This window comes from Camelus ferus, chromosome 2 (assembly GCF_009834535.1).
Source record: "Camelus ferus isolate YT-003-E chromosome 2, BCGSAC_Cfer_1.0, whole genome shotgun sequence".
NCBI lineage: Eukaryota > Metazoa > Chordata > Mammalia > Artiodactyla > Camelidae > Camelus > Camelus ferus.
In genome coordinates this window covers 34,435,455-34,455,312 of record NC_045697.1, presented here as the reverse complement: position 1 = coordinate 34,455,312, position 19,858 = coordinate 34,435,455, and the positions used below count along the sequence as shown (strand labels likewise).

General features: G+C 37.4%; 1 protein-coding gene across 8 annotated transcripts in view; it reads left to right on the top strand.

The window, feature by feature from the left end:
* The window catches only part of CORIN (corin, serine peptidase), a 222,881-nt gene that overhangs the window by 39,260 nt on the left and 163,763 nt on the right, over positions 1–19,858 (top strand). For 6 of the 8 annotated variants that reach the window (XM_006185960.3, XM_032496975.1, XM_032496969.1 and 3 more), the window contains one exon: positions 6,845–7,045. The exons of 1 other annotated variant lie outside the window; for it this stretch is intronic. In XM_006185960.3, coding sequence (XP_006186022.3) covers positions 6,845–7,045 — 201 coding nt within the window. The remainder of the gene's footprint in view (positions 1–6,844; positions 7,046–19,858) is intronic. One more of the 8 variants, XM_032496963.1, reaches the window with a different exon arrangement.

The window sequence follows — 19,858 nt, the reverse complement described above, 5'->3', positions numbered from 1 at the left end:
TACTGAGTGCCTGTTAAGTTCAAGGCTATATCCCATAAGCATTGGGTACAGCCCTGAATCTAGCCTACCCTTGTGGGTTTCATAGTTCAGTGAGGGAGAGGGGCTTGAAAATGATCACACAATTGGTTAATTACTACGAAGTTAACTCCTATGTGGGAAGAGACAGTTTCTTTGGGAACTGATGAAAGGGTCTGAACCTGGTCTGAAGTGAGATGGGAAAAGCCTTCCCTGAGGTGGGACACTTTAAACATGAACTTCATCATAAGGATGATGGAGTAGGGGATGACTGATGGAACTTCACCATGAGGATGGTGGAGTGGGGGATGACTGGAGTAGGGGATAATAGAGTAGGCGTGATTGATCCGCTTAGGGCTGTGAAAATGTGCCTTTGCCAGCTATGTGGAGCAAGGGTAGACTATGTGGCAGGGAGAAGAAATGGGGAGTTATTGCAATTGCTCTACAAATGTGGTGCTTTGGAGTATGGTCTGAACTGATTTTTGCAGACTTAATCATCTCAATTTGATTTCACCAAAGTTATGGTCCAAAAAGCTTGTTAGAATGCTTCTTTTTCTTTCCCAGCTGTTGAAGACTTGGTTTCAAAGACTTGTCCACTCATCCACATTTAGAATAAATTTTCTTTGTTTTAGCTTTAAGCTTATGAAGAATGGCCTAAGGTTACTTTCCTAGTTTTCTTAATACTGTGAAAAGTCTACATGGGGCTTATTAATTTTTAAATTTCTGTCATGCAATGAAGAAGGAAATTAGTATGGTCAGAAGTGTAGGAAATATGGTACATAGTCCGTTTTCCTTGAACTCAAGAGAAATTTTCCTCTATAAAAGTGATTTTCTTCTTCAGAAATGCTAAAGGAGCTGAAGATTATTGAACTTAACTGTAGTTTTTCTCTTAGCAAATTTCTTAGCAGCTTGGGGCTTTTACAAGAATTTGGAATGATAAGAATCTTAACTTCCTAACTTATAATGTTGTATTTTGAGTACCATTATAAAACGGAAAACCTTCCAGATCCTTATTTCCTTACACCAGAACTTTCAGATTTTCTATGATCTTTTATGACCTGCCTCCACATTCCTTATTTAAATCTCTAAATTCCTTTCATAACCCTGGCCTTTTGTGCAGATTCATCAGTGTAGAGTTCTCAAACTGAAGAATATTTTTCCTTTAATTGCTCAGGCCTGAGGTTATGCATAATGTCTAAAGTTTTGGGAAGGGTGGTCTAAAGCCTTGTACTCGAGTGTCGTCCGTGGACCAACAATGTCAGCATCACTTGGGAGTTTGCATGAAATGCAGAATCTGGAATCTCCAGACCTGCTGAATTTGCTGTCTAACAAGATCCCCAGGTGATTTCTATGCTTCATCCAGTCCTTAATCCACTGCAATCTGATCTTTCCCTCTTTCTCTTCTTTTCATGCTACTAAATCTGTTCTAACCAAGGCCCCCAGTGTGCAGCATTTATTTGAATGTGCAGCACTTGGAACCAATGTGTGTTTGAACAAGAGTTTGAAATGGAGAGTGTAGGCTTTCTGTTTGTTTACGTCTGTTCTGAATGAGCGTGTTCATTGTTCATGCCACCAATGCTTTCTTCCATTAAGATGTGATGCTCTGATATGACCTTACTCAGTCTTGACTACTCCTTTCTTCTCGAAGTGCTCTTCTGCTTTGCCTGGATATTATCATTTCTGATTTTCCTTCTGTTTCTGGCTGCTCTTTCTCTGTCTCCTTAAGCTCATCTTTTTCTATCTATCCATTAAATGTTAGAGTGTCTGTCCTAAGCAGTCTTCTCACTTTACGTCCCTATCTTTCTTGACAGTGTCATCCACTCCCATGACTTCCTTCATCATTCATACATTCAACAAATATCTATTGAGACCTACACTGGTGCCAAGCATTCTGCCAGGTGCCTGGGATGCAGGCATGCATAATATACCTTCCTACCTCTGAGGAAGGCAGACAAGAAAACAGCTTCACTTTAGTGTATATATGATTGATATAAACAGAGTGTGCTCAAGGGAACACAAAGAAGATGTGAATTTGTGGGGTAGCCTGGCAAGGGCTTCTGTAGGGAGTGTTTAGATTGCTCCAGATTTAGACTTTTTTCCCCTTGAATATTTCATAGGCATTTTATACTCAATGTATTCATAATAATTACACTAACTAAAAGTAAACTTCTACAACTTCTATTTTTCATTTTCTTTTATCTCTTGTATTAGTCAGGACTGGCTATGCTATACTGTGTAACAAAAGTAATCCTAATATGCTTGAGGTTTAAAAACAGTAAAGGTCAGTTTCTCACTCATGTAGCATTTCCTTTGCAAAATGGCAAGGGGGCTATGCTCATTCAGGCCATTCAGGGACTGAATTGATGGACCAGCTTGGACCTTTGTGGTTATTATGCCAGAGAGAAAGAAAAAGAGCACTGGAGTTTCTTTTTTTAAAGCATATAATGCAATGTCATTCATTACAATCACAATGCTATACAGTAGATCACCAGAACTTACTCATCTTATAACTAGAAGTTTGTACCCTTTGACCAACATCAAAGATGTCAAGAGACAGAGAATGAGGCCAGAGAACATAACTCCAGCATGTGCCCTAGTAGAATGGGAGAGAATTGAAAATATTTGCTAAACAGCAGTAATGACTACCACCCCGATCTTGGTAAATAACTTCATTTTCTCAGTAATTGAAACCAGAAACCTTGAAGGGACCTATGACTCTTCATGTTATATTCTCTTAATTTGCCTCCAAAAGCTCTCTCCCAAATGTTCCCTTTGTCCTCATTGCTTTTGCCTTGGGTCAGGCCTCCCTCTTTTCTCACTTGGACTGTTGCAATACCCTTCTAACAGTCTGCTAGACTTAGCCCCTTTCAAGCATCACCCTGTTGCCAGAGTGATCATCCTAACATTTCACCCCATTTAAGACCCTTCAGCAGTTCTCTATCACAACAAGATCGATTCCAAACCTTTAAAGGGAATACCCTTGACAGTCTGGCTTCTACTTCCTTTCTAGCCTTTTCTCTTGTCGGTCGCCTGTGTGCTTGCCATGTTTCATTACTTGGTGCTCAGTTTTTGCATATCTCTCTATCTAGAAAGTCCTCCATTCCCTATTACTACAACTCTTTCCCCACCAATGCTTTGCTCAAACCTAGAAAACCTTTAACCATCTTTTAAGATTCACGTTGTGGATCATTCTCCCCTGAGAAGCCTCTTCTGACTTTCTCAAATGGAATGACAGCTCCTTCTCTACTTTCCGTCACCAGATTGCTCTATATCATTCTCAAAGCATTTGCAGCGGGGTCCTTATTTTTAGATTGCATGCCTGTCCCCCTCAACAAATCTTTAAACATCATGATGATAAGAACTTCTTACTAAATTTTATAATTTACTTTCAGCAGAGAGGAAATACATAGTTCCTGGCACATAGAAAATGCAAAGTAAATGTGTTACCACATGGCTAGAGAAATAAAGATAAGGAATTAATTTCAAGCTCACATCATAGAAAAATAAATTTTTATGTGCATATAATGGTTGATTTTTTTTTTTAACTTGTGTACCTTTTCCAAAGTGAGAAGTGTGTGTGGGTGTGTGCGTATGTGTATGTCATGTTCCAACTCAATTCTTGGGTAAGTTAAATAACTCTTGTAAGTTTCTGTTTCCTTCTCTCTCAAACTCCATAAAGAAGAGTTAATTACAGGAGCAGTTTCATTGGATTTTTGGAAGGCTAGCTCAGTAGATGCCTATAGTGAGGATACTTAGTAAGGTGCCTGAATTAGTTTCCTATTGCTGTTATAACAACTTGGTAGCTTAAAACAACACAGATATAGTACCTTAGAATTATAGAGGTCAGAGCCCAAAATAGGTCTCACTGGGCTAAAGTTAAAGTGTTGGTAGTACCGCATTCCTTCTGGAGGCTCTGGGGGGCAATCTGTTCCTGCCTTTTCCAGCTTCTGGAGGCTTCTGCATTCCTTGGCTTGTGGCCCCTTTCCATCTTCAAAACAAGCAATGGCTCACTGAGTCTTTCTCACACTGTGTAGTTCTGACACCCACTCTCTTACCTCCCTCTTCGGCTTATAAGGACCCCATGACTGCCATGGGCTCACCTGAATAATTCAGGGTAATTTCCCCATCTCAGATTCCTTAACTTACATCTGCAACATCCCTTCTGCCATGTAAGTTATGTAAAGTAACCTATTCATAAGTTCTGGGACTCGGGGTGTGGACTTCTCTGGAGAAGCATTATGTTGCCTACCACAGAGCTCAGGCCACTCGTTGTAAGTGATCAGTAAAGCTTGGCTATTACTAGTGGAATTGCAGACTATTTCTTAAACATTGTTGAATAGAGCTGTGTTAGAGCTGAAACACTTTTGAGCCATACAACCTTGATATAAGGTGGCCTTCTATTAATAACTTAATGTGGAAGAGCCAGTCCTTTCATTCAAAAAGTGGGTTATGTGATTCACTTTTGAAAATTTCCTTGGCCATTTTGTTATGTTGGGATGCACTTATAATAAAAGGAAATTGGCATTTATTTAAAAGTACCTTAGTAGTCCTGAGGAAGACAGTTTTATTCTCATTAGTAATTATTACCAGTTATTGAGAACTTACTGTGTGCCAGGAACTGTTCCAAGGGTTTATGTATGTATTGACGAATTTAATACTAATGGCCAGCCTCATAAAGGGAGGCACTTTTATTTTCCTTATTTTATGGCAGTTGATAATTTTCCCAAAGTTTCAGGGCTAGTAAGTGTTAGCGATGGGATTTAAATCCAGGTGGTCAGGCTGTAGAATCTGTGCTTTTAACCACAGCACTATAAAACAGGAATGTGGAAAAGGATGGAGCAATGTGGGAAGAATGAACATGCTACTTGGGGCTAATAATTCTCAGCTCATCATGGTGTAGCTTGTCTTATTGAATTCTGTTTATTGTGCTTTTAAAAAGACGCATAATGGAGAGTTGATCAGTTTCTAGAGATGCTTGAAAACAAATTGTCTAGTGGTTTCATGATTTTAAAGACAGGTCCTTCAGGGTTGTTGTCTGTCTGTCTTTCTGTCAAAAATATAGTTTAGGAATGTTTTATATATATATATACATATATGTTGTTCTCTCTCTGTTCTGCCAACTTGCTTTGACATGTAGAGTTTAACAGGAAGGAAGCTACTTTGTACTTTTTTTTTTTTTTTAAGAAAACTGTTATCCAAGTCAGTGTTTCCTAAAATGTCAGTGTTTAAAGGATATTTTAGAGTAAACAGATGTTATTAACACTTTCACCACTTTGGTTATGTGAGAAAGTTAAAGGAAAGATTACTAATGAGGCTAATGAATACGAACAGAATGTTACGAATAACTGTTGAAATATTTCATACAATAAGGAACTCCCTCTAAGCGAATTACTCAGGGATGTAACTGAGGAGCTGGCACCTCGTAAAGGAGAGAGCAACCAATAAATGAAATATAAAATTATATATAATTAAGTAGCAATGTTTTCTGTATGAGTGAAATACATATTACTTAGTAATTAAGTCTATCATATACATTTATCTTAAACTAGGATGAGTGCAAAATCATTTTGAAAATCAAGAACAATTAAAGTCTTTCATTTTACCTACTGCATTTAATGTCTATTCATCATCACACAGACAGTTTGGAGAATGTGTTACCTGCCCCACGTGGTCATGATTTAGCTTTTATGCTTTGCTGTTTTATTTAGAATCCTTTGGCAGATGAAACTGTTGACCTTAGTTAGCTAGAAAGCAGCTGCTTTTCTATTTTGATTTGTAGTTAATGTTTTCCAAGTGTCAAGCACATGTAGAGGAATTTTTTCCATAGACTGATATTAAACATTTTATTTATATTTCTTTTATTTTTAATGCTCCATAGACTGTTTGGGAAAGTAGGAGCCAATTAGAGCATTCACTGTAAATGCTTTTAGGAAAACAAAAAATCTCCCTTGGGTATTTCTATAATAGATCAATATCAGATTCATTTATTTAGTGGTGTACTCAACTAGAGTGCTGTATAATCTGGAAAGTCTGTTGTCTATTTTGACTGAGTTAAAAATACATGATCTCTTTCAAAGTTTTCAGATTTTCTGCCTGAAGCCAAAGCTAGGTGATTTCCAGTAATCTCAGGTTTGACTATTTTGTTCATGAACCTTGAGAAAGTGACCAGTTGGTAACCTTAGTTTAATAACTATTGCTTATTATCATATTTTATAGCTTCTGGTTGAAGATGAAGATAATTACGTTCCTTCTTTCAGTTTTGCTAGAATTAGAGTTTTCCTTTTTGGGGTTTCTGTTAAGTCTTGGTAAATATTTGAGCCCTATCATTTTTATTATCTGTTGTGTATAGTTCACTGAAATTTAGTGCAAAGCATGGAAAAATATAAGGCTGATGGTAGGCAGGCTCTGTTGTCCTTAGTGGCAGATAGAAAGACAGGGAGAGCATGTGTCCTGGGTACTGAGTAGCACAAAGCGATGTGTGAAATTGAGAAACTGAGAAAGCAGGAAGGAAATACTCTAAGATTCGCCACGTTTTATTTATTTGTGGTAAGTCCCAGGTGAGGTGGAATTGCCCTAGATTCTTTGGGTAGTAGGAAATCTGGATGGGAGACTCAGTTTCTAAACTTCTTGAGAGAGCACAGAGTTATATGATTTGCAGTAAAAGAGAAACTCATGGTTGTCCCAGTGAAGTAGGTAGTTTTGCTGACCATCATCTTTCTCTCTGTGTTTGCCTGGGAAAGTAACTCTAGAGTTTTCCTAATAGGTTTTTTAAATAAAAACTTCTAGTAATGTTTGAAAATATCTTTTTTTTTTTTTTTTGGTCTTTCAGGAACATTAAAAAAAGCCTATTTTAAATCAAATGGAAGTGAACCTTTAGTCACTGATGGTGAAGTCCACGTGTCTGATGTTATTCTTCCAAATACAGTTCCTAACGAGAGTACTGGGACGTCTACGGCACACCCTACCCGACACATTCCAGTCTGGACCACAGGTGCTTCTCTCCCAGGGGACCAAAATCACAGGAACACAAGTAAGTCTGGAGGTGCTGAATGCCTGGGCGCATTAATGTCTGTGGAACTCACAGGTATATTTTTAAGTGTGGCAACCGATGCTCTGAATTCACAATCACTTAATGGTCACACAGGAAAAGCTCTGCTCCCTTTTCTGGCAAAGCTAGCTGAGTGCCCTATTCCTAAACACAAAATACCATCAGCTCAGCATCCAGATAGGGACAGGAGCAAGAAATAAAAGTGTGCCAATGCCATTCAACGTTTCTGAGGCATAAAAATTTATGCTGCTTGCTCCAATATAATAGTGTTGATTTTGTGGTGGTTCACCTCTGAAAGTTTGTGCTTCTCTTTTTAAGGTTTAAGTTACTTGTTTTGAGATGGTTAAATTAATAAGTAAATTAAGTTGCTTATTTTGTTATTGGTGCCTTTTGGCAGGTATCCCAATTCTATGTCCATTCACTGTGAACATCTTTGCCTTAGACATCTTTGCTGCTAGCATTTTTGCTGCGTAATTAACTGGCTGTAAGGCAGTTTTGCCATAAGAGATAAAACAATGAAAAATAAGAGGGACATTTAAAAAAACATAATGAAACACATGAAATGAATAACAGTTTAAAAAAGACTTTATTGCTAAATACAACATGTTTGAATGCATCTAAAATGCATGTAGATTCATGGCAATACTGCACAAGGAACTGATTTTATTTTGTGGTTGTACCTTGTCTTCCTAGTCTTTTGTTTATAGTATTTTTATACACTTTTTAAAAAACTTATTGATTTATCTTCTCATTTGGCATCACACTTATTCTTTTTTGCTATAATTTTTTTCCTTCATTAAGAGAGGTATCAGTTTTCAAATATTAGGATGCATATTTGTAACTGAGTTTTGTATTGCATTGTGAAAACTTATTCTACACTGTTGTTTGTTTTTGGCATATTGTCACATGGCCATACTGCTCAAGGCAATCTACAGACTTGATATGATCCCTATCAAATTACCCATGACATTTTTCACAGAACTAGAACAAATAATCTGTAAATTTACATGGAATCACAAAAGACCTAGAACTGCCAAAGCAATACTGAAGAAAAAGAATGAAGCTGCAGGAATAACCCTCCCAGACTTCAGACAATCCTACAGAGCTACAGTAATCAAAACATTGTGGTATTGGCACAAAAACAGACATATGGATCAATGGAACAGAATAGAGAGCCCAGAAATAAACCCACAGACCTACGGTCAATTAATCTTAGACAACGGAGGCAAGAATATACAATGGAGAAAAGACAGTCTCTTCAGCAAGTGGTGTTGGGAAAACTGGAAGCAGCCTGTAAGTCAGTGAAGTTAGAACACTCCCTCACACCATACACAAAAATAAACTCAAAATGGCTTAAAAACTTAAATACAAGACATGACACTATAAACCTTCTAGAAGAAAACATAGGCAAAACATTCTCTGACATAGATCTTAGCAGTGTTCTCTGAGTGCAGTCTACCCAGGCAATAGAAATAAAAGCAAAAATAAACAAATGGGACCTAGTTAAACTTACAAGCTTTTGCATAGCAAAGGAAACTATAAGCAAAACAAAATGACAACCTATGGAATGGGAGAAAATATTTACAAATGATGCGACTGACAAAGGTTTAATTTCCATAATATATAAACAGCTCATACAACTTAATAAGAAAAAAAACAAACACCCCAGTCCAAAAATGGGGAGAAGACCTAAACAAGCAATTCTCTGATGAAGACATACAAATGGCCAATAGGCATGTGAAAAAATGCTCAATATTGCTAATTATCAGAGAAATGCAAATCAAAACTGCAGTGAGGTATCACCTCACACCAGTCAGAATGTCCATGATGAAAAAGTCTACAAATGATAAATGCTGGAGAGGGTGTGGAGAAAAGGGAACCCTCCTACACTGTTAGTGGGAATGTAGTTTGGTGCAACCATTATGGAAAACAGTATGGAGATTTCTTAAAAAACAGACTTAACCACATGATCCAGCAGTCTACCTCCTGGGCATATATCCTAAGGGAACTCAAATTCGAAAAGATAAAGCACCCCAGTGTTCATAGCAGCACTATATACAATAGCCAAGACATGGAAACAACCTATATGTCCATTGACAGATGACTGGATAAAGAAGTTGTGGTATATTTATACAATGGAATACTTCACAGCCATAAAACAGAATAAAATAATGCCATTTGCAGCAACATGGATGGACCTGGAGATCGTCATTCTAAATGAAATAAGCCAGAAAGAGAAAGGAAAATACCATGTGATATCACTTACGTGTGGAATCTAAAAAAAGAAAGAAGACACTAATGAACTCATCTACAAAACAGAAATAGCCTCACAGACATTGTGAACAATCTTATGGTTACTAGGGGGGACGGGGGTAGGAAGGGATAAATCTGAGAGTTGGAGATTTGCAAATATTAACTACTACATATAAAAACAGATAAAAGAACATTTTTTTCTATATAGCACAGGGATCTCTATTTAATATCTTGTAATAACCTTTAATGAAAAAGAATATGAAAACAAATATATGTATGTATATGTATGCCTGGGACATTATGCTGTACACCAGAGATTGACACATTTTAGCTGACTATGTACTTCAATAAATATATATATATTAAAAAAAAAAAAAAAACAAGAAACCAACTAATGGCAAACCATTGTCATCCGTCAGCTCAATAAAGTGATCAATATGTTTCTAACTGGAATGAATGCTAACAGATTTCAACCAGTTGAAACCAAACTGTCAAACCAAAAACTATTAACCGGTTTATCTTTCATTGCAAAATTGTCTTGCATTCCATTAGTCATGTGGCAAAAATGTTTGCAGCAAAGATGCTTTATAGCAAGAATACCTGGCATGCAATTCTATAACAGAATACCTAGTGGTTTAACAGGAGCTATCCCCCTATTTGTTTTTGACATGTCTATATGTTCTTTCTCTTCTCCCTCTTTTACTGGCTATGCAATTTATTTTACCTGTTGATAATTGACAGATAATCACATCTTGAGGAAAATGGCATGTGCAAAACTTGTTTGAAGACAAATGGAGGAATTTGTCAGTAATTCCAGAAAATGAGCTGAGAGAGAGAAAAGAGAAAGTGTGGAAATGGGGCCAGTTGGATAGTGGCAGATGATATGCTCCTGAATGTGACTCTATCCCTCAATATCCCTCTGATTTTTTTGTCAATTTACTAAACTTCTAGAATGCTGGTGGGAGTCCATTAGTGTGGAAAGTGACCCAGTGATTGCAGATAAATCATCATCAGAGCACAGCCACTCTAAGAACTTTCTCTGTAGTTGTCTTGTCTTTTTCTGCCTCCTAAAACAAGGATATATGATTGAAAATTATACAAAGCCCATTCATCCATGATCACTTTCTTGTTTGTTCCTCCCTATTCCGTGAAAACCCATGAGGGGAAATCACATTTTAGGTCTGGGACAGCATATTTATTTTCATTCTGAGCCAGGAAAGGAAGGATTAAGCTGACTCTGAGCTATCACGGTATATGTTTGCCAGTGTCTGAAGAAAAGCAGGGTTATTCTGTTGCTCTAGCCCCAAAGAGTTAGCATGTTTGGATTCCATTGTTCACTGAGCACTGATAGATGTTAACTGTTTCTTATGCTTGGTGTTCACCAGTGATAAAGACAGATTCATATTCATTACCTGCCAGTGGTAGTACGAACTCGTATTATGCCAAGTGAAATTTATTTAAATTAAATTAACTCTCGTGAGTTTAATTTTGAAGTTTTTTAATATTTTGGCCATATCTTAAGCACTTCATATTCCTAAGGACTATGTTTTTCAACAGAAGTAATTTAAGCAAAAGCTCAGTTTAGTTACTGTGGTTGCAATTACGGCGACTGTTATTTTCTTTTGCAAACTGAACTTGTCTCTATTTTGAAAGTTCTGTCATTTGTTAAGATTCAAACAGAGGTGACAAACACATACTCTGAAGAGTAAAGACACATATGGTACTTATTGCTCAGTTTGAAAGTTTGGTGGAAGTCTGTTTGACTCATTTTCTCTTCCTGTGGCTGGAACATTGCTTGAGAATATGAATGCAATTTGACGTGTAAAGGAAATCCAGGGGAAGTTAGAATGATTAAATGGAGAAAGGTCAGAACCTTTGAATATGTGTCATTCTGTGCTTTTAATGTCCTTGACAGTTAGCCTTGAGCTTTACTGTCTGACCACACAGACCTTCAGTAGACTGTCTGTATGAACTAAAATTACTTACTATAAGGCATTTGATAATTTTTCATGCATTTCAGCAATATTGCTACCCGGTGAATATAGAGCTTTGGATTCAGGGTATTTTTGAATATTTTCTCCGTGGTCCTTATGATTAGCTGTTGAGGTGTGCAGGACAGGTAATATGCACTATTTTTCAAGATATAAAATTAAAGCTTGGAAGAAATTAAGGTGACATATCCAATATCACTTGTTTACTAATCAGTAGACATGGAATTGGGATTCAGATCTTGGGACTCCTAGATCAGTGCCCTTTCAAATATTTCATGATTCTTTATTTAATTGCTTTCTTTGAAGTAGCGAGAGCATTTCTGAGCAAATTTTAAGCTTCAGAAGAGTAGAGAGGGTAATCTGTTTTGTTTCCTGCTTTATGGCCAGTGCTTAATAAAATGTTTGCTGAATAAACAAATGAACTATAGTCATTTCAAAAATTTTATATCTGATCACTTTATTGATGATGTCTAATTACATTTCTGCACTTGATATTTATTTTAACCAATTTTACTTAAAGTATTATTTAATGTGTTGCATCTATACTAATACCTAGCAGAGAGTTTGCTTTTATTCCTTTAAAATTATTATTCTATAATTAAAATGTAATTTTAAACTTCTGGCATATGTAAAAATTATGAGTCCACTTCAATCCAAAAATACAGTAGTGAGACATTCTGTCCTAGCCAGTATCCTAGGTAGAAAACCAAGGGGGAGAACTCCTGGCAAAAGGTACCAGGAAATAGCCTTTCCTTAAGATGTTTCCTCCTGGGGGTCCTTAATATCATGCCAAAGCATAGAAAACTGCAGTTTGTAAAGTTTTAACCAGAATCTCTCCCATATTACACTGTGTGGCAGAGCTGGGCTTCATAAATGTGAAATAAGTTTTATGTGATGTCTGTTACATCTGGAGTTTCATTAGTTGCATCTTGAAAACCAGTTGTAGTATGTAATATGGAAAGGGAAGAGGTCCATAGATAGCTTTCATGCTATATTTCAGCAAACGATTTTTCTAGGTTGCATTTTGTATTTGGATTTTTATTTTCACCTGTTCTTTCTTACATATTTTATAAATATTTAAGCATAAACTGAATTTTAAGGAAAGAGGAAAAATCTTTGACCAACCAAGAGCCTTTGGGTTAAAAATAATACAGCACAAAATAAAATAACCTAGAAATTCTAATCAGGAATTAAAACAAGAGAGTGGGGTAATGTGCTGAAGGCTGAAAGTGTTCTGTTCTCCCATTGTGCTCTTTGATGACCAGCTCTTAAATCTTCTATATCAGATGAAAATGCATCATACCTCTCATTCACATTAAAACAAAAACAACTTTTTGATATATAATCAACATACCATAAAATTTAACCTCTAATATGTGTTATTCAGTATTTTAAAAACGTTTTCACAGAGTTATGCAACTATTACTACTATCTCATTTTAGAACATTTTTATCACTGCAAAAAGAAATGCTATATCCAATATTCCTCATTTCCCCTCTCCCTTAGCTTGTGTCCAGAATTAATTACCTTCCGTCTCTATGGATTTGTGTATTCTGTACACCTCATATAAAAGGCATCATACAATAAATATGTGGCTTTTGTGACTTACCTTTCTTGGATATGGGCTCACCTATGGCCCTCTAGATCCCAGAGAATATGTCAGAGGTTTTCAAAGGCCCCTTCAGACATTTCATCCTCTAGCTTTTATTAAGTTTTTGTTCACCTCTTATATCCAGCAGATATCCTTGCCTCGGGTAACTATGTTAAACAATTGCCGCAGATTGTTTTCAGCAAGTGCCCTGGGGATAAAACTGTTTGCATTAGAAAGCTCTGAGTCAGATCAAATAAAGCCAAGTGTGGAGAATGGAAGCTTTCCAGTGAGTTTCCATACAAGTTGAATTACAATTCTCTGTGAATGGTTTTTTAAGGAGCTTCAAACTCATTCTTCCCTTCCATTGCCTCCTAGTTTGCTGTTTTTCATAGTTATGGTTGCAAGGTCATTGGTTTTCAAGGCTCCTGCAGAACTGAGAGAGGGTGCTGGGAATAGGGCAGGTGAAAATGCTACAAAACTCATAGTTCTCAGTGATTCAGCCATTTTTCTTGAACAAATATTCCTCTATTTGATGCAAGCTTTTGGTTAAGTTCCAAAGTTCTGAAAAATCTGATTTTGATATTTTTTTCCCCAGTGTTTTTACTGCTTTTATGGAAGAACAGACTTTTGGAAGATCTTACTGTACCATTCTGAAAGTGTTTCCTACTCTTCAATCACTTTTATTTTCCTTATCTATTCTCTTGCTTCTTTTTCATTTCCTCCAACTTTGGGAATTGATTTTTCTTCTTTTTATGATGAACACATATGATTATATTATATATTATTTTGAAATGGAAGCCTTACCCCCCACTTTTTTGCAAAAATTACTTCATTTCTTTATCCTTTTGCATCATTTTATCTTATTTCTGCCTACAGTTAACCCATGTTAACAACCTAGTGTGTATGATTTTATAGTTTTCTCCATGCCTGTACAATCATACATAAATGTATCTACACATACATGTATATAGAATAACATATACATAGAGGTATTTTTGTCATTTTTGTTTTTCAAAAAATGAGATCACATTTATTACATATGTCGACTGAAATAAATGTGCAGCCTAAAAGTTAAGAGTTATGTTTTATTTGGCAGGAGGACTCGAGCCAGGATGACAGCCTCTCAGATGGCTCTGAGAGACTGCTCCAAAGACGTAGGGGAGGAGCTAGGACATATAGGAGCTTTACAACAAAGACCAGGTAGTTGGAACATTATAAGATTACTTGTTATCTAAAGAAAACCAGGGCACACTCAAGTTAAAGAATGTAGTGCTTTTCTGTGTATGGTAGGAAGCAAACATTTGGGCTCACTGAATTCATTCCTTTGACAAGCACCTAGCTATCTAGGGCCATTATTTTGTCCTTTCTTATTCTGAGTCCGCACAGAGGGCACCATTGTGAGTGGCTGCAGAGGCTGGGCTGCAGGTCTGTCCGCACTGTGGGGTGGCGGCAGCCGCTGATGACTTGGTTTCAGCATTCTTTGTTGTTGTTGTTGTTGTTGTTTTTTGTGCTTTGTTGTTTTATTTTTCGAAAGAAACATGTTTCATTCATGTGGTTTAATAATTAAGATCAAGAAAAACTCTATTCAATAAATGGTCACCAGCACATGTCATCACAGCTGCTCATCAGGTTTGGCCCCACATTACACACATTTACACGGACATCTGCCATGTGCTGTCATGGGACACTGTGCGTGGGCACAGGGTCTCTGCTCTCACAGGGCACACAGCCTGGTGGGGGAGGCGGTGTTCAATCATTGCCTTTTTTTTTTTTAATGTACTTATAAATTATGGGAATTGCTATTTAAAAAGTACAAAATGAGTCAATGAAAGCAAAAAATACAAGGACTGCATTTAGGTTGAAGGAAGACAGGGGACATCTTTGAAGAGCTGACACTGCACTGAGACCCAAAGGACAGCTCCGGTGCTGCAGGTGAAGGGCAGGGATGCACTGATAAAGGGCTGATATCCAGAATATACCAAAATCTCTTTATACTCAACAAGAAGAATGAATAACCTGATTAAAAAATGAGCAAAATGCCTGAACACACGCCTCATCAAAGAAGGAATCCAGATGCCAAAGAAGTTTATGGAAAGATGCTCCACAGCATCTGTCATCAAGGAGATGCAGACTGAAACAGCGAGGTACCACTGCACACCTGTTAGAAAACTGCCAAAACGCAGAACACTGACAGCACCGATCAGCATTCTTTGTTTACTGATATTGTTACGGAAACGACAGGCCAGTCAAGAAACAAGCACCACTCGGAGGGTAGGAGTACTCAGATGTATTACGCCGGCGGGCTCAGAGGGGCTTCTGCTCCGAAGCTCTGAGCACCTTCAAGATGTGCACATGAGGGTTTATAGGGTAAAGTACAAGCTTGGGGTATTCGGCCAATAGGCATGGAACAGCTTTAGCAGCATTATCATCACAAAAGTGGAGGCGGGGAGGCAGCAAACCAACATTCCAAAGCCAGATATATATCTTTGAAAATCCAGCTGGCTAGCAAAAAACATAAACAGCAAACCAACATTAATTAACTTAGATTTACAAGTTAGTCTAGCAGAACTCAGATCAGTATTTCAATACTTAGATTTGTGAGTTACCTTGTTAGACCAGCCCAGCCTCTCCTTCACATTCCTAGACTTATGAGTTATCTTGTCAGACCAGCCCGGTTTTTCCTTCACAACATGGTTGCAGTATTTTCATTCACATTGCAGTATTTTCGTTCACACATACAGAGAGAAAAACAATGTTTTTCTCACTCAAGAATACTTTATGTATATATCTCTAAGACAATGATTTAGCTCTAATTCATTATTACAGTGACTGAATAGCATTCCATACTATCATTATACCATAATTTATTTCCACCATTCTCTTAACAACGGGCATTCACCTTACATTTAGTTTAGTTTTTTTTTTTCCTCAGTTAACTATATAGTTTCTCTTCTAGAGATAAAATGACTTGGATAATGACAGTGAAACTGTCTAAATAGCGGTGATTTGTTACCACTGATAACTCTGTACTGAAATGCCCTAAACACATACTCAGAATTTGCAGTGTGTAAAAAAGCTTGCACACCAATCAAAAACCCTGATTATTCTCTTTCTAGTTTTCTGTTTTTAACAGGGTATTTCTAATAGTTTGAAAGTGAGTTCTGCAAAAACATGAAGTTAAGAGGGTCAGAGCAAGTCCTGCAGTTTAACCTGGATTACTATTCATCAGGCAACTATCCAAGGGAGGATTTTGGGAGAGGGAGTCTAATTAGACAGCTGAAATCAGGTAAAGTCCCATCTCCTTTTTTCCTCACATTTTCTAATCCTGTCAAGAGTGGAACTCTGGTGTCTTCATTATAGTCTTCAGAAGTTAGTTGTGCTGTCCTTGGAGTCATGTACTCACCTCTGTAGATTACTGACAGTAGATTATTGTGCAGTTTGGAGGGGAAATCTGTGCTTATATGCATTGTTGACTGAAATAAATGAGTAGCCTAAAAGTTAACAGTTATGTTTTATTTGGCGGGAGGACTCGAGCTGGGATGACAGCCTCTCAGATTGCTCTGAGGGACTGCTCCAAAGAGGTAGGGGAGGAGCTAGGACATACAGGAGCTTTACAACAAAGACCAGGTAGTTGGAACATTAAAAGATTACTTGTTATCTAAAGAAAATCAGGCATCTCAAGTTAAAGAATGTAGTGCTTTTCTATGTATGGGAGGAAGCAAACATTTGGGCTCATTGAATTCATTCCTTTGACAAGCACCTAGCTATCTAGGGCCAGTACCCTGTCCTTTCTTACTCTGAGTCCACTCAGAGTGCACCACTGTGAGTGGCTGGGCTGCAGGCCTGTCCCCACTGTAGGGTTCGGCAGCCGCTGATGACTTGGTTTCAGCATTCTTTGTTTACTGATATGTTTGCAGTATTTTCACTCACATTGCAGGATTTTTGTTCACAGCATAAATGTGGGTGGGTGAAGGGCTTATATTCCTCTGTTGTTTTTTGGACAGTATTCTCCATCTGGGGCTGGGGGACCTCAGATGTTTTCTGAGTAATCCCAGAATTCTCTATAAGAATTTCTTAAATGTGTTTTCAGTTCAATGATAATAGAAATAGTTAATGTAAGCCTACTCAATAACCTGGATAAACCATCTTCTAAGTACCGGTAAGAAATTTTGGTGCCCGTATTTGAGTTTCTGTTTTATGATAAAGCAGCTGCTAAGCCGTATTTCTTAGATATTTGCCAGCCATCAGGAAAGGAACAGAGGCAGATTTGGTAGGCATTCTTCTCAATTGCAAACCTAAAGCATGTACTGGGATGTAGTACAAAGGATGCCTTTGTGGCAGTTAAAATAGACGAAAACGGACTTGCTCATTAGGGATACACAGTAGTATAAGCTTCCTAAACGCGGAAGAACTTGTGCCTCGGGAGTTAGCTCTGTATTTATTCATGGTTTTAGCAGAACACTGTTAACATTAATTTGTTAATATAATTAAATCTTATTAGTTTTGTGGTTTAATTTCTATTTAATTAGTTAATATTATATATGTCAATTTTATTGTTGTGTTAGACCTATAGGTGTAAAGACGTTTAGCTTTAATTTTATGTATACCTGCATAACTTTCTTCCTGTGTAAAAGCCTGTACAGTTCTTCAACTTGTGAAATACTGCTTTAGGGTACCTGAGTTCTAACTGCTTGTGTCATAGCCGCAGGAAAAGCAGTGATGCTTTATAGCAGAACTTCTTAACTTCTTTGTTCCAGGATTTCTTTGGCAATCTGGTGAAGCCTACAGGTGCCTTCTCAGAATGATACTTTGATGCTTAAAAGAAATTATACAGAGTCATAAAGGCAATTTTATTAAGATTCAGTAATCAAAATACTAGAAATATAAATTCATGATATAATAATATATATGTTTGTTTATCAGCACATTAAATGATATCCTGCAGTAGATCAATAACTGTAATTTTATAACATGGATGAGCATAGATCATATTTTGAAATGCCTGCAATAACTATGTTGATATGAAAATAGCTATGATTTCTAATTTGTTTTTATGATTGTTGCCTACATTGATAATTTAGTTTCAATTGTGGGTTAATGGAAGTAGAGATGCTGTTTTTCTCCCATACAATTTCTTCATAGTGTGAACGAAAATACTGCAACCATATCAGTAAACAAAGAATGCTGAAATCAAGTCATCAGCGGCTGCCGCCACCCCACAGTGCGGACAGACCTGCAGCCCAGCCTCTGCAGCCACTCACAATGGTGCACTCTGAGCGGACTCAGAATAAGAAAGGACAGGATACTGGCCTGAGATAGCTAGGTGCTTGTCAAAGGAATGAATTCAGTGAGCCCAAATGTTTGCTTCCTACCATACATAGAAAAGCACTACATTCTTTAACCTGAGGTGCCTGGTTTTCTTTAGATAACAAGTAATCTTATAATGTTCCAACTACCTGGTCTTTGTTGTAAAGCTCCTGTATGTCCTAGCTCCTCCCCTACCTTTTCGGAGCAGTCTCTCAGAGCAATCTGAGAGGCTGTCATCCAGGCTTGAGTCCTCCTGCCAAATAAAACATAACTCTTAACTTTTATTTATTTCAGTCGACAAAAGACAGCAGAAATTTTATGTCTGGGCCTGTTGTGGTCTTCAGATTATGATTAAGGATACATACTCTAGAGGAAAATAGTGGGGTTTTTCTTGTTTTGTTTAGGGATTTTTTTGTGCCTAGGAGAGTCCTGCTACTTCATTAGGAATTTGCTACTCCGAAAGTTGCTGTAGTCATGACCCTGGACATCATCCCTTGTGTGCTCTGCTAGACTTCAGGATTCAAGTCCAGTCAGTTGAGCTCTCCATATACTAACTCATATTTTCTGGGCTTAAAGAACAGTTGTGAGATTCAGCCATGGGCTCTGGCTATGATCAACATCTAAGCAAGAATAAGTGAAGCATTTAAATAATTGTTGCCTGCTTATTTAGTTAGCATGGTTGCATTCTAATGAAGAAGTACACAATTCTTGGGAGAGAGAGAAAGGAAGTCAGAATACAGGTTTGCACTCTCTCCCCTTTCTCCCTTCCTTCCTCTTCATTCCATCTGTAGATGACTCTGTCCCTGGGGTATATTGAGTTCCTCCTAGAGAGAGTGAACGCCATCATTTGCAGAGTTAGGCTTTTGACAGGGGTAATGGAACAGCGCCTGGTTCATTCTCCTTTGGCTACAGTCCTATTCTTCCCTTCGCAAAGATTTCTGGGCAAGACTTCCAGACCCTCTCTCCAAAATGAATCCTGCCATCATATCCCACAGGTGATATGTGACCCCAAAGTTAATGTGCCCATAACACATTAGTATAGTAAATGAGAGTCAAACAGTCATATCAAAAAGGCTTGTGGCTCAAAACTTTCCTCTCCAGATTCCTTATTACAGTGTCCTCTTCAGGAGGAACAGCCCAATACCCTTGATCCATGTAGAGAAAACAAAAAAAGAGAAAACAGTAGCGTGCTGATAACAGCGTTGCAAAATCAATCCTGATCAAATTCAAGGAAAAACATGATCTTTTAAAAACCAAATTCTCAGATAAATGTTAAAAAAATTAGATAATTTACTATACACTCTGGTTCTGAAAGAAAATTGGCACTTTATATATTCTTTTGCCTAAATCATTCAGTTTGCTGACTAGCTCAGGTTTTTGGTCTTTGTACAGTTTTGTGTTGAGATCAAGAACCCATCAATAGGAATCTGTTTGCTGTTACTTGTGCCTTTGGAGAATATGCCTTTTCACTTACTTGTAGCTGAAACAAGTATGGTAATGACTTCCAAGCAGCTAAAAGCTTTGCATTGATTCACATTTGATGCAAACCATTCCTTGTCTCTTGGTGTTCACATATTTTATTCTTCTATTTTGCTGCTCTGCATCATTAACCTAATACTTGCATGAGGTATTTGAATTGATAAGACTCACAAT